The sequence below is a fragment of the Aptenodytes patagonicus genome, chromosome 25 (assembly GCF_965638725.1).
Source record: "Aptenodytes patagonicus chromosome 25, bAptPat1.pri.cur, whole genome shotgun sequence".
NCBI classification, from domain to species: Eukaryota; Metazoa; Chordata; class Aves; order Sphenisciformes; family Spheniscidae; genus Aptenodytes; species Aptenodytes patagonicus.
The window spans coordinates 6,413,578-6,432,364 of NC_134973.1; the positions used below are offsets into that span (position 1 = coordinate 6,413,578).

At 40.0% G+C, this 18,787-nt stretch overlaps 1 protein-coding gene across 2 annotated transcripts; it reads left to right on the top strand.

Annotated features, from left to right (window-relative positions):
- Window positions 1-157: 157 nt before the first annotated feature.
- LOC143170890 (scaffold attachment factor B1-like) lies at window positions 158-18,047 on the top strand. 2 transcript variants are annotated; one of them, XM_076359554.1, is made up of 21 exons: window positions 158-514; window positions 1,438-1,525; window positions 3,261-3,325; window positions 3,414-3,692; window positions 4,901-4,963; window positions 5,740-5,767; window positions 6,748-7,246; window positions 7,674-7,723; window positions 8,482-8,582; window positions 9,791-9,940; window positions 10,039-10,139; window positions 11,073-11,218; window positions 12,014-12,102; window positions 12,639-12,775; window positions 13,437-13,730; window positions 14,274-14,408; window positions 15,180-15,219; window positions 16,162-16,274; window positions 17,054-17,166; window positions 17,370-17,436; window positions 17,655-18,047. In XM_076359554.1, exons 1-21 carry the CDS (start codon window positions 323-325, stop codon window positions 17,779-17,781), a joined length of 2,877 nt encoding a protein of 958 aa, XP_076215669.1. In that variant the 5' UTR covers window positions 158-322; the 3' UTR covers window positions 17,782-18,047. The 2 variants fall into 2 exon arrangements, with proteins under 2 accessions (XP_076215669.1, XP_076215670.1); XM_076359555.1 differs by lacking the exons at window positions 17,054-17,166; window positions 17,655-18,047 and having other exon boundaries at window positions 159-514; window positions 17,370-17,437.
- Window positions 18,048-18,787: the final 740 nt, after the last annotated feature.

Below are 18,787 nucleotides of genomic sequence, written 5' to 3' on the forward strand. Positions count from 1 at the left end.
GGACGGCTCGAGCGCTCTCGTGCATGCGTCCGAGGGCCGAAACAGATTGCGGTTGCGCATTCCTGCAATGAGGTAGTCAAAGGAACTAGTGCGCGTGCGCATCGGCACAGCCGCCTCCGGAGTTGAGCCGTTCCTCTGCGCATGCGCGCAGCCCCTCCGGGCCTTCTGGTCAACGCGCGTGCGGGCTGCGGTTCCTTTCCTCCCCTCCCCCTTTCTCTTCAGTGCGTTTCGGTTTTGCCACCATTTTGTGCTGTAACTGCGGCTTTTCGCCGTTGTTTTTATCCTGCCTTGCTCCGTGCGTGCGAGTTGAAAAAACGGCCCCATGGCGGAGAGTCAGTCAGCGGCCGGGCAAGGAGAATCTGCGTCTCTGGGTGGGTCTGGAGTTTCCAGTTCGGAGTCTGAAAACCGGCGGCGGCTGAGCGAGCTGCGCGTGATAGACTTGCGGGCTGAACTCAAGCGCCGCAATTTGGACAGTGGTGGAAACAAGAGTGTCCTCACGGAGCGACTCAGGAAGGTGAGCAGGGAGGCGCGCCGGGGCTGCCTGAGGGGGAGGCGTAGCCGGCGCGTGCGCGACCTTAGCCCGCCAGGCACTGCTGAGGAAAATGGCGCCAAACGACCGTAGAGCGGAGGGAATGGGGCTGCGGGGAGCAGGAGGTGTGCGCCGGGCTCTGGGGGTGGGTCCGTGGAGCCTACCAGGCCTAATGCGAGCGTTCCGTGCGTAGCGAGCGTGGCCCCGTACTTGGCCGTCCCAGGCTCGCCCCTGAGACCGCCGGTCTCGTGTAGTAACCGTGGGGTGTATGTGTGCGAGTCTGGCGTTTCCATTTACGCAGCGAGCCTCTCTCCGGTTTCCTAGACCTGCACAGCACAGCGTGTCTGCCGTGGCACTCGGCCTAAGTGTTTCTAGCCTCATGCCTCACTGGGCTTTCCGCCATGCATTGAGCTTCTGGATTTACAGTTCTATACACTGTCTACTAGGCTTTTTGCTGCGTACTGATTTTTTTCTGGCTTTCTAGCTGGTAGCCTGTACGCTGTATCCTCATCAGAATGTTTGGTATGTTAGTAGCATGCGGACCGCCTTCATTGAACTGATGCCTGCTGTCTCCTAGAGCCGAGTTTCTTACTCTGTCGCAGCGCCCCGGGTATCTGTGTGCACTGTTGCAAACGCTGTAGGATTGACTTTTTTTGTCTCTAGGTTATGCTGCTGACTGCTTTCCAGAAACTTTACACCAACACGTTACTGTTTTCTGTGTGCTTGTTGTTTTGATTTGGTGGTCTTTGGTTTGCATATCTTAAGTTGCTGGTGTCTAATTCAAAGCGCTAGATTCTTGTTTCGGTATTTTTCTGCCTCTGGTGTCCAGCCCTTAAACTCGACAGAAATGCACAAATGGAATTTTTATGTCTGTCTTGATATCTATCTTTATCTTTTCCCCTTAATAGGCTATTGAGGAGGAAGGGGGGAATCCTGATGAAATTCCAGTGGTTTCAGAAAATATCATGAAGAAAACTCCAAAAAGAAGCAGCAAAGGTACAGGGCAGTTAGAGAGGATGTCCACCCCGTCCCCCTTGAGTTTTCTAGCAACTTTTACTCATTAAATGGAACCTTGCTAATCTTTTTTCTGAAGTCTGCTTTTTCTTTCGGAAAAGTGCTTTGTTTAATTTTGGCACTGTTGCTGAATGTTTTGCAGTCCCAAAGCTATAGCTAACATTACTTGCGTGAGCCAGATTTGGGTAAAACTGGTTCTCTGGAAGAAATTAAACAGTTGAATCTTTTGTTTCTTGGTTCTGACCTTTAATGCTGTATGTTACTGGTACTCTTTCCCACATTTGTGCTCAGGTTTCTAGGGATGGATGGTGTGGTATTAAACTTACTGGTCATTTATTCACAGAACTTCATGTAATTTAATGAGGCAGGAATTGGTCCACTCGAAGGATCTGTTGGTTTGTTCTCAGAGTTCCCTGAAGTTTGTAGCAGGAACTACTAAGTAATGCTGAAGCAGTGTCAGTGTTTTTAAAATAGATAATTGGTTTTTTACGTGACCGTACCTTTGCTTTTGAGAAATACAAGGGTTTTTTTCTGAGGTAGAAATGCAGAGTTTCTAGCAAATTCAAAGTAACCTCTGTAGTGTGTTATGTTTATGCCTCATAGGTAATAGCGGTCTTATTTTTCTCCCCAGAAGACTAGTTTTTAATCAATATCTGAAATTGGATATCTTTTTAAGGCTTTCTCTATGCATGATTTTTCTAATGGTGAGACATAGCCTTACATAATCCTTATTTTTAAAAAATAATTTGGTCTTCTAAAATTAGTTAATTAGCACAGTTTGATCTTATTTTGTAATCAAATAATGTTGTAACTTACTTTTGTATTAGAACTGAGGAGAATAACTAGTTTAGATGAAGGATTTAAATTATTAATTTTGATTTACACAAAATGTAAATTTGTGAGATGAAGCTCGAATGTTTTGCCAACTAATTTGTATGACAGATTTCTGTTGTTACATCCAATTTGGAGTGATGTTACATTTGCTTGCAAACTAAAATGTGGAATCTTAACTGGAAAGAGAACAAATGTCACAACTGGGGGTAAAAGCAGAGACATCTTTCATAATCACGTTCATTTTCAAGTCTCGGAAAAATACCTAACATACATTATAGCACTTTTAGTGTTGGGATGTAAATAGATGAGATGTTCCTCTTAGCTCTAAAACCCCTTTCCCTTTTTTATTGTAATGTGCTTGTAGTTTTCGAGGAAAATAACATTCATAAAAGATGAAACAACTACTTAGCTCTGAGTTTTAGGAGTTACTTTTTGGTGCTGAAACTAGCGTACTGTTTTCAGTAATGTTAGTTCCAATACTATGTGTCCAGCTGGTGAATCGAGCACTGCAGTAATGCTTACACGTAGAGTGGGGTTTTTTTCATAGTTTTGTGTTGGGTTTTTCGTTTGGTTGCTTTTTTCTTTTTTCTTTCCAGTAAATGTCTGTAAAGAAATGAAAGGTTGAGCTAATAAATTACTGCAATCTCAGCTGAGCAAATGTTCTGGGGAGTGCACAGTGGTGCTTCTTGAACTCGTGACAGACCTCAGACTGTAGTACGTTTGTCAGTTACTGAACTGGGATGGTATATGAACACTCAGTTGTGGAAAATAAGGAAAATGCAGATAACTAAACTGAATGGAATACCAACTCTGATGAAAAAATAAAACTTGAAGGATACATATTGTTACCTTCTTTTCATTCTAACGATCATAATGTTGTTAGGACGTAGACCAGATGAGGAGGGAGTAGAAGATAATGGCCTGGAAGAGGATTCGGGAGATGGACAGGTATGTAAGGCTGTGTTTGAAGTGAAGTAGTGATAGCATTGCTTTCAAGTTACAATGACTACTATATATACTTTTTTTCTTTTTACAGGAGGATATTGAAGCAAGTTTGGATAACTTGCAGGATATTGACATGATGGATATTAGTGTGTTAGATGAAGCTGAAATAGATAATGGCAATGCGGTAGATTGCGGAGAGGATTACAGTGCTGATAATATTCTTGACTCACTGTCTGATAGTAAAGAAAATGCTGGTGCAGAAGTGAAAGAACTTCCAGATCAGCCTACAGAATATGCTGTAGGTAACTTGAAGGCATCCCCACAATTTTCAGAAATTAAAGAAGAATCAAGAGAAATACCAGTAGTGATGGTATGCATCTCTTATGTGTGTGGAATCAGATTCTTTTTTCCTTTTTTTTTTTTTATTTTTTTATTAAATAGCAGAACAGTAGTTAAAGAGTATTTGAAACAATTTGGGGCTCTACCAGTTCTCATGGTCATTGCTTTTTCTTCTTTTACATAATTGTGGAAATAGCATTCTTGATTTTAAAATGCTTAGATGTTGTTTGCACACATATGACTGTACAAATCAGTAGTAATCCAGAAAGTATTTGTTTTAATTATGCTTTGAACTCTCTGCTTGACCTTATGTTTACATTCCCATTTTCATATCTTTCCTTTATTTAGGAGGACATGTGAGGCTACAAATGCTGTAGCCTTATTCACTTCAGCTGAACAGCAACATTCTGGGAACTATATTCTAGATTATTTTTCTGTTAAGATAGGGTCTCGCAGTTACTCAGTTGTTGAAAGTATTTTTGTGTTGGCTTTCCGTGTTCGTCTGTCTGTTGCACTGCTTATATGACATTGTCCATCTGGGCTAGAAGATAATTTTTTTCCCCAAAGTCAAGTGTTTATCTCCTGAAATGTACAACAAAGCATTTGAATAAAGTTATTTCTGCCCCATCTAATAGGGAAGTATAGCTCTTTGTTGTGTATGCACATTGTGTCATCAGTCTGGACTACAAGATTCTAAAGTTGGGTGGTGTCCGTCCCCCGTCCCCGTCCCCCGTCCCCAAATCTGAAAGTTGCAGAAATAAGCTTAACCTCCTATCCCAAGCATATCCCTGCCCCACACAAGTCAAATAGAAATACGTAGAAAGTAGTTTTTTTCAGTGACTGATACCAGAGTCCGGGTCAACTCCTGCAGTCTTCTTTTATCAGTAAAGAAAACAGTTATCGAGTCCCATAGACTTTTTGGCTCTAAGTTGTTGCTGTAAATAGGAGAGAGAAAGAGTAAGAGAAAGTTTGCTGTTGGAATCCCCATCCTTAAAAGATTTTTGTGAGCCGACCAACATATTTGAGAGGTAATGACAAAGCTTATTCAGTTGGTGGGGATCGGGAAGAGGCATGGGGGTCATTTGTCAGTTTTAACCCTTATTGGTTGTTTTGGATGCTAGATACATTTGCTTAATATCAGTTGTCAGTGAAAATAAAATCTTTGATTTCTCATTCAGGTTTCGTTCACAATACTATTCTTTTATAGATAACAAAATATCTTCCGTTTACTTTTTAAAGGTAGAGGTTGAAGATGTTGGAAACAGTTTAGATGCTTCTTCATCTGATTTAACCGTAATAAAGGTAAATGGTAACCAGTTTTTCTTTACAAACAAAAAGGCATAATATATGCCATATAAACTGTATGCTGAAACAGTATATGTACAGGTAGTACACAGTGGGTGCATTCTTACGCTAATGCCTTTCTAATTTAATCATATGGACAAAGAGAGAGAGAGAGATCAGGTCATATATATATATGATGTATATATCGTACTGAGTTTGGGTGGTAGATTGGATTCTTTTTATCTGTTGTATTAGCCAACTCAGTGTCTTATGTTATATTTAACTTCCATTAAAAGTGTTCATATGTTGACAAAGAAGCTGAAACCAATCTATTCCTGAAATACTGGCCTTGTTTCCAGATCACTCGTGGTAGCTTAAGGACACTTGTAGTGCCAGGTGAAGCTGGTGTTTCTATTGATCCTGTTTTCAGAAAGCAGACTTCGTAAAGTAGACTCTAGAGAAGGGTAACATGAAGATAAGCTCTGCTCTATGCTGCTTACATTTGTTGATTTATTTACCCATGTGAATGTATACCGTGTGTTCAACAGGTGTCTGAATTTGAGAATGTTTTTACACATTTTGTAAAACTTGAAGATGTTAAAAAGTAATGTTAAACCTTCTTGTGAGAAATTTATTTAAAATCCAATGTTTTCAGAGCTGAAATAGGCTAACTTACAGTAACTCTTTCCACAAATTCTCTCCTGTCTTGGGGGAGTGAGAGGTGTCATTCAGAATAGCATCCTGACTTCTTATGAAATAGTGATATTTCTCCTTTTTTTATCTTTTCACTGCAGGAACTTGAAGAGTTACCTTTGGAGCCAGGTACTGGTTTTTTGTTTTTGTTTTTTTTGTTGGTTGTTTTTTTTGTTTGGTTGTTTTTTTGTTTTAAAAAAAAAAAAAAAGTCCTGGGCATTGAAAAAGTTTCATTCTTCATTTAATTCTTTTTGTGTCCCTGGTTGGTTTTGTTTGTTTTTGTTTTTTTTTTTTTTAAATGCATTACTGTAGTGTACATTATTATGGTGGACAATCCAGGTCATGCAGGGTCATAGAGATTGGAAACCCAGTCATATCACCAGATCTGTGAATAACCGCTTTTTTGAAAACGTGTATTTAATGTGATGAAATGGTTCCATAGAACTGTTACCTACAGTGGAGTTAAGGAATGAGCCTTAAAGATGTAAAGGTTCTGAAAACAGATCTTGTGATATCACACTGTACTGTAATTCTATGAATATAAATACAGGAGTGTAGGTAATGCAGAGCTTTGGTACAGAACAGAAATTAAAGAGTGACTGGACTTCAGAAGAAGGAATACACTGTCATCACAGGAATTTTCTACAGATCCTTTTCACTTTCTGGACTGCAAACGCACTCATGCACCATCAGAAGATGCCCAGTTCTCATGTTGGACTGTCTGCTAAAAGAATTTCACAGAAATTTGGAAATTGAACTCTCAGTGCCTTGATACGTTCAGTTAAGCATCTTGGACTCTGGAAGCTAACTAGAGAAGAAACAGAGCTGAATGATTTCATGAAGAATATCAAGGATCAGCCAGAAGGTTTTTGTTAAATCTGTGGGGGCATTTTTCTTCCCTGTTAACATTTTAGGGCTGATTTGGTAGTTTGTCAGACAGCAGTTAGCGTAGTACTTTTAACACTGTGTACACTAGGGTTTTCCAATCTCTGTGTAGCTTAGAAGTTCTCTTGGTGTTAGTGTGGCAGCCATGCCAGTTCCACATTTGTGATTGCTGTATTTCCCTGGTGATTAAATCTTGTGCCATTCTATTCCTGTTAAATCCGTAGAAAATGAGAAAATACTCGACATTTTGGGGGAAACTTGTAAATCTGAACTACTTAACGAAGACACTTCCGAAGCGGAGCGGCCACATGCACAGGAAGCAAGTAACGTGGTGCCAGGCAAGAGGCTAGCAGAGGAAGAGGACGCTCTTGCTGCCGCTCAGTTGGAGGAAGATGCTTTAGATTTGGACAGCAAATCGGCACAAGCTATGGCAAGGAAGGAAGCAAAGCGTTTAGTTGTAGCAAAAGGGGAGACAAGTGCACAGACAATAGAGGAAGAGAAACCGGACTCTGAATCTTTAGTAGTAGAGACCCTAAGCGATCAGAGTAGCAAACGCTCCCAAGGCCTGGAAGCCTCTAGTGGGGAAACAGCGGAAAAAGGCGCAGGTCCCGAAGCCAAAGATAGCAAAGAAGATGCCAAGAAAACAGAAGACAAAGCTAATTCTGAGGAATCCCCTGCTACTAAAGAGTCCTCAACCAGTGAGGGCGGTGATCAGAAAAAGAGGTTTGTTTTTTCTCCGTTATAGACCAGATGCTATCTTTTTTTCATTGGTCGTTAAGTGATGCGAATAAGCTGTTTCCTTCAATTGGCCACCAAGACTGATGAAATTGTAGCCTATTCCTAAAGAGTCTGTTTTATTTCTCCATGTGCAGATATTTTTTTTTTTTTAAACGCAGAGGGTTTGATTTCTTTCCTTCCTCAACCTTCAAAGGTTGTTTTCTTAAATTACTCTTATTTCAGTCATCTGCAAAACAGAATTGTCCATTTAAGGATACAAATCCCATATTTCCTGTCACTCTTCTATAAATTTGCAAAGATAGCGTTTATTTCAGAACTAATTTACTGGTAGGTATTCAACTTTAATGCACAATCTAGAATTAACATTCTTCTTGTATATGATCGGTTGAATAATGTGGTGTTTTGTCTTTAGCCCTGTTGAGGAGGACAGAGATACAAAGATAATCTCAAAAGATGAGAAAGGTATGTTTTAAAAAAAAAAAAAAAAGTACAAATGACTTGAAAAAAAATGTTACGGGGTCAAATCTAACCATTATTTGTGAGTCAATTGTAGTAAGTAAACATTCAAAAGAATGAATGGAGTAATAGTTCTACTTGCTTTTTGACTTGTCTTTCTTGCATTGCTTATTTTTTGTGTCGTTAATTCCCTAAGCATGCGTATATCTTCACTGTAATAGTTATACTGGAGTCCTGCTAGCTTCGTGAATGGTGATAGGTACTGGCAAGACCAGAATTTGTCGGAAAAAATCTCAACAGATGCATAAATCTATAGGTTTATACTCTGTGTGGCAATTCTGGTGAGGACTGTTAATTCAATGAACCCTCAATGCAGTTGTAACATAGGCCTTCAAAGCATGAATTGTATATTCAGTTCATGTAACTTCTGTAACCTTATAAACTGACAAAGATTTTAAAAAAAAAGTCTCTTGTGAATTAACATTTAATACTTAGTAATTCTCAAAGTGATTGAAGTGTAGGAAGACAATATGTAAATGAAAACTCATTAAGACTATTCCAAGTGCACATCAAAAATGGAGTACAGTAGTTCATTTTTGCAGGCTGCAATGTGTCTGTTGATTTTAAGATTGATTGGAAGAGGTAGAAGTAAAATTGCGTTTGAAGAGGTTTATGAAGAAAAAAAGTTTTGTAGGGTGATTACTTTTTCATTATTGCATTCTTGTGCTACATGGTCTTTTATGTTTGGCTTTTTTGTACCTTAGGCCGTGTGGGTAGTGGTTCTGGCAGAAATTTGTGGGTTAGTGGACTTTCATCCTCTACTAGAGCTACAGACTTGAAGAATCTTTTCAGCAAGTATGGAAAGGTATGTAGCAGATACGTAAATTAACAAACCATTTTATCAATTTAAAAGGTTGACCTTAAAATTTAGCTCTTACTTTTCCTAAGGAATAACTGCATAGGCTAAGCACTTAAATTTCTTGTGTTCTGTTGAAACTCTGTATCTGAAAGTAGCATACTTAATAAAGAAGATTGCCTGGAATGGGATCGGGGGGATCGGGCGGAAAACCATGTTTAGGAGAATCTCTGTGCAGATACCTGCAAAAATGAGGCAATTCTTGACAGGAGAGACTGGTGGGTCATCATCTAGTGTGCTGTAGTCTAATTATATCTCTTGGGTGTCCAGTGATAGTTAATGCTGGTTTCAACTGTTCCATTTCAAGGGGTATTCATTTGAGAAATCTAGTCTTTGAGGGCAGGCTTCCATTTGTTCTTCAGTGCCAGATAGGATATGAAAGCAGAAGTTGTGGAAGGGAACTCTTTCCATGACCATCTCCCCTTCCTCCTAATACATTTCTGAATGTAATATTAAATGTTTGTGTCACTAAGCACGTGCCTCTGCACTGTCAGAGATTGTCATCTCTGGATAGAAACTAGCAGAGGTGTCCTGTAAGAAAAGACAAAGTGGTGGTAGGTTTTTTAATTATTATTTTTATTATTACACCCCCACTCTCCCCCCACATATATATGTCTTCCTTAAGGTATTGACCTGTTTAGCAACTTGAAGATGAATTTTCTGAGCTGGTTATTATGGTGGTCTCTTTTTCAGCAGAGCTGTATCAACAATCTGTTCCACAATTGGATTTATGTTTCATAGAATTTTGTGTTTGTGTTATACTTTTTTCAGAACACATGTGGAATAATCTTAAATTTGAACCTTTTCAGCTGTGTTTGTGTTGCTGTTGACTTGGTTGTAAATGCTGTTCACATCATATTCTGTGAAGTAGTCTTTAGTGAGGCACTTCTAGAAGACGGTTGGCCCAACAGTATAGAGGTCAAGTTAAAACAATAAACTTTCCTTTGCTGCCTGTCACGTGAGCCTAGCGACATTGTCTTCGTCTTCTGAGAATGCTGATGGAATGTTGTGTGCCGAGCATATTTCCTTCCTGTTAAAAGCGGATAAGTTCTATACTGAGTGGTACTGTAGACAGAGCTGCTCAAATGGTGATTAAGTTAGAATTTATTTGGCGACAAATCTGCAAACACAGAATAATTTTTTTTTTTTCCCCAAAGGTGGTCGGTGCAAAAGTAGTGACAAATGCTCGCAGTCCTGGTGCTCGCTGTTACGGCTTTGTTACAATGTCAACATCTGAAGAAGCCACTAAGTGTATTAATCATCTCCACAGAACAGAGCTGCATGGAAAAATGATTTCTGTGGAAAAGGTAAGTGGTAGCTATTCCATGACAGTGTAATGAAAATAAAAGTGTGCAAGTTTAATGTCTGTGTCTCATTATAAAAATATTTCTGGCTAAAATCCTAGGCAAAAAATGAACCAGCTGGGAAAAAGCCTTCAGACAAAAAAGATGGTGAAACAAGGAAGGAAAAAGACAGGCACCATTCTGCAGAGTCCAAATCTGAGAAGTAAAGTGTTTTTTGGTATTTTTCTTTGTTTAAAGGCCACTCATTTGAAATGCAGCCACGTGACCAAAGTGAACAGTAACTGTTATAAATCTCAATTTGCTGCTTCATACTGCATCTGAAATAGGAGTAACGCTTGAAAAATTGAAATTGGTGTTCTACAGCCGTAAGTGCATCTTAATTGGTCCTCTGTACAGAAATATGGAGCTCTTCAGGGTTTAGTATCAAAACTTGTCAGTTATATCAGGAGCTACCCAATCAACTCATTTCTAGATAAACCATTATTTTTATCAGAATCGTTCGTCCTCTGATCTGACTCTGGCTCGGTCTGCTCTTTTAACTGACAAATACTTCCAGGATTTAGTCTGTCTTTTTGATAGACTGTTTGCATGGTTGGCGAGTGATACTTAATATTTGTTTTTCAAGTGGTCTGTTGCTTTTGAAAGAGGCATTTTGCTTTACAACTTTTCGTTCTCTCATAAAATTTTAAAAGATTTGGCAGAGGAGATGCTTTGGCAGGCTGGCCTGCTTGCATTGGGTGTTTATTTGTTTACAAAAGCTCTGCTGGTGGAGCTCGACCTCTACCTGGGTGGGCCCTCTTCCCCCTATGCTAAGCATGAACTTTACTTATAGGCGGAACAGAAGACTTGACTTCTAGCACTCGAAGTCTCCAAATACAGAAGGATTATCTGTTGTTTCTCACTTTTGGTCAGCTTTAGCTTAGTATTGGTTGCTACTCTTGTGCTTACAAATATGCATTGGCTTCAGCACTGCAGCATGGAGGGTATTGAGAGTGGGTTTTTGGAGAGTATTTTTGGAAGGTTTGTGTTGAGTTTTTTTGGATTGGTTTTTTTTTTTTTTGACGTGGTTGGCTTGATCAGAGTGGTTATATAGCACTTTTTTTAGGTTCTCTATTAAAGCAAAGTTTACCTATAGGTCTGTTGGTATTAAGAAGGAGGAGAAGACAGACAAGAAAGATGATGCTAAGAAATCAGAAAAAGATGGAAAAGACGAAAAAGAAGGAAAAGAGAAAGATGAACAAAAGGCCGGATCCTCTGATAGATCTAGGGCAAGCAAATCAGGTAATTCTAGCCGCCTTTCAGAAATGTTTTCAAGGATATTTGTTTTAAACAAATTTTAAAAAATTGGTACAATGAATATAAGTGACTGCAACAAAGCTTCTACTTTGCATCCAAAAAAATTTCCTTTATCAGCTAAGTAGGAAATGGAAGAACAAGTGTAAACAGTCAGAAGCGTGGCTGATAAGAAGACTTCAGCTTCTGCAAACCTCAATGTTTTTATTAGATGTGATTCATAATTCAGTAAAAAGACCATGAAGCGTACTTAGTAATAGTGAGGTTTTCCTGGTGAACAAAAACCACCACCAGAAAATATCTTGAAAACTTTTTTTCTGACTTAGAATGCTATTAACTTAGCAACAAATTTTTCATAATTACTGGGCTTTAAATACTCAAAACAGTAAACTGTGAATTTTATGGAACTATCACTGGGTTTAGACCTGACACATTGTGTGGCTCTGTGTGATTTTTTTTTTTTTGGTTGTTTTGTTTTGTTTTTTTAAACTGTGGCAAAGGGATGTACTTTGCAGACAGAAGAATGAAATTAAATTTGCTTTCTTTTAACTGTCATCCCTGCCAGAAAACAGTACTGTAATTTTGTGGTAGCTTTACTGCCCCCATCCCCAACTTGGCCAAATCTTGGTAAGCTATTCAAATCATAAATGTACTCTTCTGTAAGTTATTTAAAACCTCATTAAAATAACTTTTTACTGCTTAGTATCTTGACGGTTTTAAATCTTGCAAGAATTTTTGAATGTCTTGTGTATTATTTATTCTCAGATGTATTTTGTTTTCTAGCGAGTCGAGGAACCGAAAGGACAGTGGTAATGGATAAATCTAAAGGAGAACCAGTTATTAGCGTGAAAACTTCTACATCAAAAGAGAGGGTAAGTACAAATTTCAGAGAAGCCTTTGTGTAAAAATAGGTGTCAAATAGCTTTATATGCATATAGTTGAAGGGGTTTTTTGCCCTGCATATTGGGAACAGTTATTCTGTTAGGACTTTTTAGAAAGCATTAGGGTGTTAATGATGCTGCAGAGGTAAATGCTTATGGTTCACCTTTATAGTTTTTTTGTTGCTGCTGTCCTAGTTGAAGAAGTAGAGTTGCAATATGAAAATGGTGTTAAGATGATGTGTTTCCCCGAGCGTGGAGTGTGGTGACCGGTGACCTTTAAAGTGGTGTATCATTTGCCACTGGTGCAAGTCAGATCATGTGCCCCTAGTATTTATATATAAACTCTTTAGAAGTTCTAGCCAAATTTGGGGCACTCTTCCCTGACCTACTTTTCCATGGAATTCCAACTTCATTTACCTCTGGGAAGGTCTGTTTTGTTCAGGTTGGCATAAGGTAGGCCTTTTGCCTAGGAATTTTAGCTAAAAATGCACTGTGTTCAGCTAATGTATTGTTTTGATTTAACTCAGAGTACGAAAAGCCAGGATCGCAAATCTGAGAGCAAAGAAAAGCAAGATATTTTATCGTTTGATAAGATCAAAGAACAGCGGGAACGTGAACGTCAGAGACAGAGGGAGCGAGAAATCAGGGAAACAGAAAGACGCCGGTGAGTTTTCCCAGTGAGTTTTCCCAGTTTCACTCTAAGCTTTGAATGGCATTTGTTTTTACTTCCTTTATCTGTGTTTTGGGCAGGCTGCCAAGTAGTGTCATGCTGGCCCTCCAACTTTAGTATCTCAGCTTGATTTGATACTAACTTATTGATAGAACACACATAATGCCAAATTATGAAGGTTTTTACTGCTGAAATTGATCTTCTTTAAGCCTATGCTTTTCAGGAGACTGGTTGAATAATAAGTTTTGTAGGTGCTTTCAGGTCTCATGTTCCACTTGATCAGATTTGAATTTCAGTACTTGATTTTTTCCCTGGAAGTTCATAAATACTTCCTGTTTGTCAGACTTCTGTGTTGGGACATGCTGTGCTCTATGAAAGCTTTTTCAGAGCTGACTTAGAGTAGATAACTGTGTTACTTATGCAGAATGCTTACCCTTGCTCCTTTCATCTGTATGGACTTTTTTTTTTTCCCCCCTGCTAAACTAAGCAGCTGCGATTTAGGTGAGAGAAGAGATCATTCACATTTAAGTAGGTAGTGGGAAGAACATAGAAACTTTAAAAAAAAGAATACACTCGAAACCCCACCCAAAACAAAGAAGCAATAAGGCTTAGACTTAAGATTCTCAACTGAAAACAAAGTATCCTTTTCAATTAGAGAAAGAGAGAGGCGAGAACGAGAACAACGTCTTCAAGCTATTCATGAGCGGGATGAAAGACAGAGGCTCCAGAGAGAGCGAGAACGACTTGAATTTCAAAGGCAGCGTCTTGATAGAGAGCGCTTGGAGAGGGAGAGATTGGAGAGAGAAAGAATGCACATAGAGCAGGAAAGGAGGCGAGAACAGGAACGAATCCAGCGAGAGAGGGAAGAGCTGCGACGTCAGCAGGAACAGCTACGCTATGAACAAGAACGGCGATCTGCCATGAGAAGGCCTTATGATCCTGACGGGAGGTAAGGATAACCGCAATGAGATTCCAAACTCTTTGGCCACATCCAGTTACAGATAGAGCATTCTAAAGCCTACTCACTCTAAATTGTGAGTATTCTTGCTAAAGCAGTCATGGGAGCTCACAACTGAAAGACTATTTGCATGTTGCTTTTAACACTTTAATATCGACCTTGAGAAAGAGCAAATGTCATCCTCTTATACCTGTAAGCACAATTTTATTACAGCAGGTTTAAAATTCTTATTTCCCAAAGAGGAGTGGCCAAGAATAAAAACTGTGCGTATTGACTCTAAAGCAGGATTGCTAGCGGGAACAGATACTCATTCTCTTCTCATGTCAGCACATGCTGAGATTAAGCTTTTTGTATAGTGTCAATATACATAGCTTCCTCTGAAACTGAAATGTGATGCCCACTTAACACACAAGGGGTTTTAATTATAAATAAAAAATAATTGTTTGGATAATTGCATTGAATGAAGTTTGATATCAAGAGAGCATGAAAGGAAACTTGTTTTGAGATTACTACTAATAGTGACCTTTTTCGTAGGCGAGATGACCTGTACTGGCCAGAGGCGAAGCGAATGGCAATGGATGATAGGTATTCTGAATTTAGTCGTCAAGACCGCTTCCACGACTTTGACCACAGGGATCGTGGCCGATACCAAGATCATTGTTTGGACAGGTCGGTAAGGCGGTGTCTTTTCTTCCTATACCTTTATGGAAATTAGGCGTCTTTTTGTGGCTTACTAATGGCTTGAAGGGTGCCGAAAGAGAAGAGCGAAACAGATGACCCTTGTGCATTTCTCGTGTCTAATTTTATACGTGCTTGCAATCCTGTGTTTCCATCACTTACGGACATACCGGAAAGAGGCTGCATAAAGATTATAAGCCAAGTCCTAATGTAGTCTGCCGTGATGCCAAGGGAGATCTACAGCTTCTCTTGAGATGTATGGAAATCTGGTTTATGAATCCCTGTTTGTTAGCCTAAGATTTAGCCATTTCCTTTTGCTTTTAAAACTTTCCCTACTTTCATCTTTGCAGCCTAGCTAACACAGATTTTTAGTTCCACAGAATGCAAAAACACTTTCTGCATAGTGCTATTGAGACTTCCGTTTTGCTCTCAAAGAATCTTTGGCAAAAAACATACCGCTTTGCTTTTGCTTGTAACTCATTTCTGATACTGGTAGGTTCACTCAGTATTCTCCCTTGGTACCATCGAGTACCTGACCGTGCCTCAGTGATGCCTTGCTTACCCATATTACAGTAATAGATGTTACTTTGATCTCTTTCCATGCTATGAAAGAAGAACTCATTTGAATATCTTACTACTAAACAAACATTGGTGTTCAGATTTACAGCCTAATGAAGATAAACTTTCATGCGCTATTTCATACAGACATCGGAATTATGATTACTGTGTTGATTCAGCTGAAACGTCTCTTTCTTGTTCCAGAAGAGACGGTTCAAGAGGAATACCAGATCGAGATGGGCAGGTGGGTTGTACCCAAATAACTGCTTCAGTTAAAAAGCCAAACAAACCGACCCCAAAGCGGAAAGAACACAGTGCGCATGCTGCCTAATTCTTAAATGCAGGCACCGCTGGGTTTAAACTGAGCAGATGTTCAAGCAGCAACTGATTTTGCGCGCTAATGTGCGGAACGTAAGTTATTAAGTTATCCACTTGCTAGGGCGGTAGCCACAGATTGGGGCGGGGGGGAAATCTCCGAGTGATGGGAGCTACAGTACGGCATCTTTTCAGGCTGGTACGTGGTGATTAAAAGTTCTCTGGTTAACCATCTTAGGTGTCCATATTGTGTTAAGAGGTAGTTACTGTAGTGTCTTATCCTTAGCTGGCGAGGGATCCCTTCTCTGACACTTATCTAAATGGTTTGTAGAAGGTAACTGGTGTCATAATGGAGCAAGGCAGATGACTGTAAAAGAACAGGTGTGAAAACCAGTACCACAACGGTATACAAAACCTTTCATTTCTGAAGAGAGGTAGGAAGTAGGCAGATATTCTGTGTAAAAATTAAAAATCTGGAGCCAGAATGTAAGCCTTAAAAAAAAAAAAACAACCAAAAAACAACCACAAAACAAACAAAAAAACCAAACACCCCCCCCCCCCCCCAAACACCCACAAAAAACAAAACCCAAAAACAAAACAAAAAACACTCTACCAAACAAAAAGACCACTCTACCAAACAAAAAGCCGCCTCCCACCAATGAGTGGAGCGGAGTCTGTGCTGTGAAACAAAGTAAGTGCCTAGAGTGAATCTCACACAGTAGCAACAATGAAACCAGTAAAAAATGAGACGGCTACTGTTCTGTTTTCTGACAGCTTATAGAAAGGCAACCTCTGAGGAGCTGAATTTTTGCAATCCTAAAAGAAAACCTGTATTGATTCTTCACATAACTCTGTACCCTTTACCTTCCAGCATTACCCAGATGAACGCCACGGAGGGCCCGATCGTCACTCCCGGGATAGTTGGGGTGGCTATGGGTCTGACAGAAGAATGAGTGAAGGGAGAGGGATACCTCCACAAACCCGGTTAGTGCATATGAAATAAGGGAAGTGATTTGTTGGTTCTTAAAATTTTAACGCTCGGTGAACCTTTGAAGGGTGACAGCGGAAGCAGTTTGGCAAGTGTGAATCCTCTCTCCAGATAGTTTCTTCGAACATCTGGAGAAGCAAGGAATTCACACATGTAGTTCCCTTGCGCATCAAGAGAATGGAGCATTGTAGTGAGTAAAGTGCTGCTCAGTTAGCTCAGCTCATAACTGTGGTTCTCTTGTAAATAACTTTCTTTTCTACAGATGAGATTCAGTCCTGTACCAGATGCTCCAGTAACACCTACAAAAGTCTCATTTGTGGCTAGCGGTCAGGTTTTAAGGAAATCGAGTCAGAATCTCTGCAATGGCAGGGGTGGGGAACTGAGACGCATCTGGAATCGTAGCGGCTTCTCTTTAAACCAGCTAGTTGAGCTATGGGCATATTCCAGATACATAATGTTCAGTTCTACATAAAATATACCAGACAGAGGAATGGCAGTCGATGAATTGTTCCATGTTTAAGTATTTTAGTACATGCGATACTAATTATGTCTCTGTAGATCAGAAAAAGATGAGCTTTGTTGTGCGAAGGACACTGTTCAGCAAGTTTTTCATCATTTCTCTCTGACCAGTTTTTATTGCAATGATTGGGTGGCTATAGATACAGCTTGATTAACAATTTAATACACTTTTGTATGGGGTACAGTGTTTGGCTTTACCCTATGCTGCTAAATGGATAAGGGACACACCTAGAAGATGTTCTTTTATTTTTTTAAGAGATGGACGTGACTGGGGAGATCATGGTCGAAAGTTAGAGGGGCATCAAGATCGTTCATGGCAGGGAAATGTGGATGGAGGAATGATGGGACGGGATCATGAGAGATGGCAAGGTACACTTGCTGCTTACCAGTGTGATCGTGGTTTTTTCTATGAATTACTGCTGCTGAACTTCTAGTGGTAGTTAAAATTCCTATGGAGCTTTAACAGCATTACCAAGAAAGCAAATAAAATTCTGGGAATAAGGTGGCTTTTTTATTAGGAAAACACAAAAGTCTGTCTTTTTTTTTGTTTTTTTTTTTTTTTTTTAAATTAGGTGGTGATAGAAGCATGCCTGGTCAGTCAGGACCAGGCCATGTGATGAATCGAGGAGGGATGTCGGGGTAAGAAGCTTTGTCAGAGTGCTTACAATGTTTTTATAATAGTTGACTGATCTGTATAAAAGAAGAAATTCCTGTGTCAATTGTGAAAAATAGTATTTTCAGCTTCTACTTAACTATGGATTGGCAGTAGAAAAAAACCTAAGCAAACATCTCTTCTCAGAGTCACAGTAGTATTAACTTTTCTGGGCAATTTTCAATTTGTCTGGTCTTGTTTTTAGGCGTGGAGGCTTCACGCAAGTTGGAAACCAGAGCCAAATGATGCAGAGTAGCGGAATACAAGGAGTGTTTGCGGGCCAGGAACGGACAGACAGACCGAATGAACCCCGTTTTACCCGCCGCTACTGAAAGCACTATATATATATATATTTTTTTTTTTTTTTTTAATGCCAGATGACAATGGTGGTGAATTTTATTAACCGGGGTCACCTTGAATTTGTGATTACAAAAAGCAAGACTGCTGCTGCATTGTAGCCAAATATTATGTCAACTTGTTGGTTTGGTTTCTTTTTTTTTTTTTGTAATAAATGTGTTCTTGGTGAAACATCGCTTAAAGTTTCTGTTAGTGAAACATTCCATTTTTCAAAAATAATAAAATCAGTTTATGGCTACTACTTTCTTGTTTTGAGAGTCTTTGGCAATATGCCTCTCAAGGGGCTTAGAAGGCAGTAAAGGAAAGAGACAGTTCCCTTTCAACACCATGAGATTCTAAGGGATGTGATGAATCTGTGATGGTGTGGATGTGTATGTCCTTACCTGCAGTTGAGAGAGGAGGGATCACCATGTTTTCTCATTTATTTCTCCACCAGTTGTTACACCATAAATGAGTATGAGTAGGAAGCACTGCGGCCCTAAGCCAAAGAGATGCTGGATCCCCAAGCTGTTGATACAATGCCTTACATGATAGTTTAGTTCCCATTTAACCACGTAGGTGCCCTGTGTTCACATAAAAGTGAAACTCAGTCTAGATGCTTGTCCCTCTTCTAGTCCCTCTGGTGCTCTCTGCTGCTCTGCATCACTCCTGTCCTACTCTTGATCCTTCTTTCTCTCCCCATCCCTCTGACTGGCACCCCATGTCTTTATCTTGCTGCCTATCCCTCTTCCCCCTGCAAGGCCCAGGAGAGTGGGCAGCAGGTGCCCCCCATGCCCCTGCAAGGCCTGGGAGAACGCTAATCCCTCCTTCATTTCCCTGCCCTGCCTCAGGACCCTTCTGCTCCCTTTATGTTGCCTCCTGAAGCCTGCCTTGTGCCCCAGAGTACTCCCCCCCCCCCCCCATCTTAGATGCCTCTGTTCAGTCCCTGGGTCCCCTGAGGACATCTGTACTCATGGGGAGTATGAGTACATACCTTACCAT

Bases quoted from the DNA above. Each gene is read 5' to 3' on its own strand.
- LOC143170890 (XM_076359554.1), top strand. From the start codon at position 323: ATGGCGGAGAGTCAGTCAGCGGCCGGGCAAGGAGAATCTGCGTCTCTG. The intron at 3,693-4,900 runs GTATGCATCTCT...TACTTTTTAAAG, and splicing joins GAGAAATACCAGTAGTGATG to GTAGAGGTTGAAGATGTTGG. The intron at 17,437-17,654 runs GTAAGAAGCTTT...TCTTGTTTTTAG, and splicing joins AATCGAGGAGGGATGTCGGG to GCGTGGAGGCTTCACGCAAG.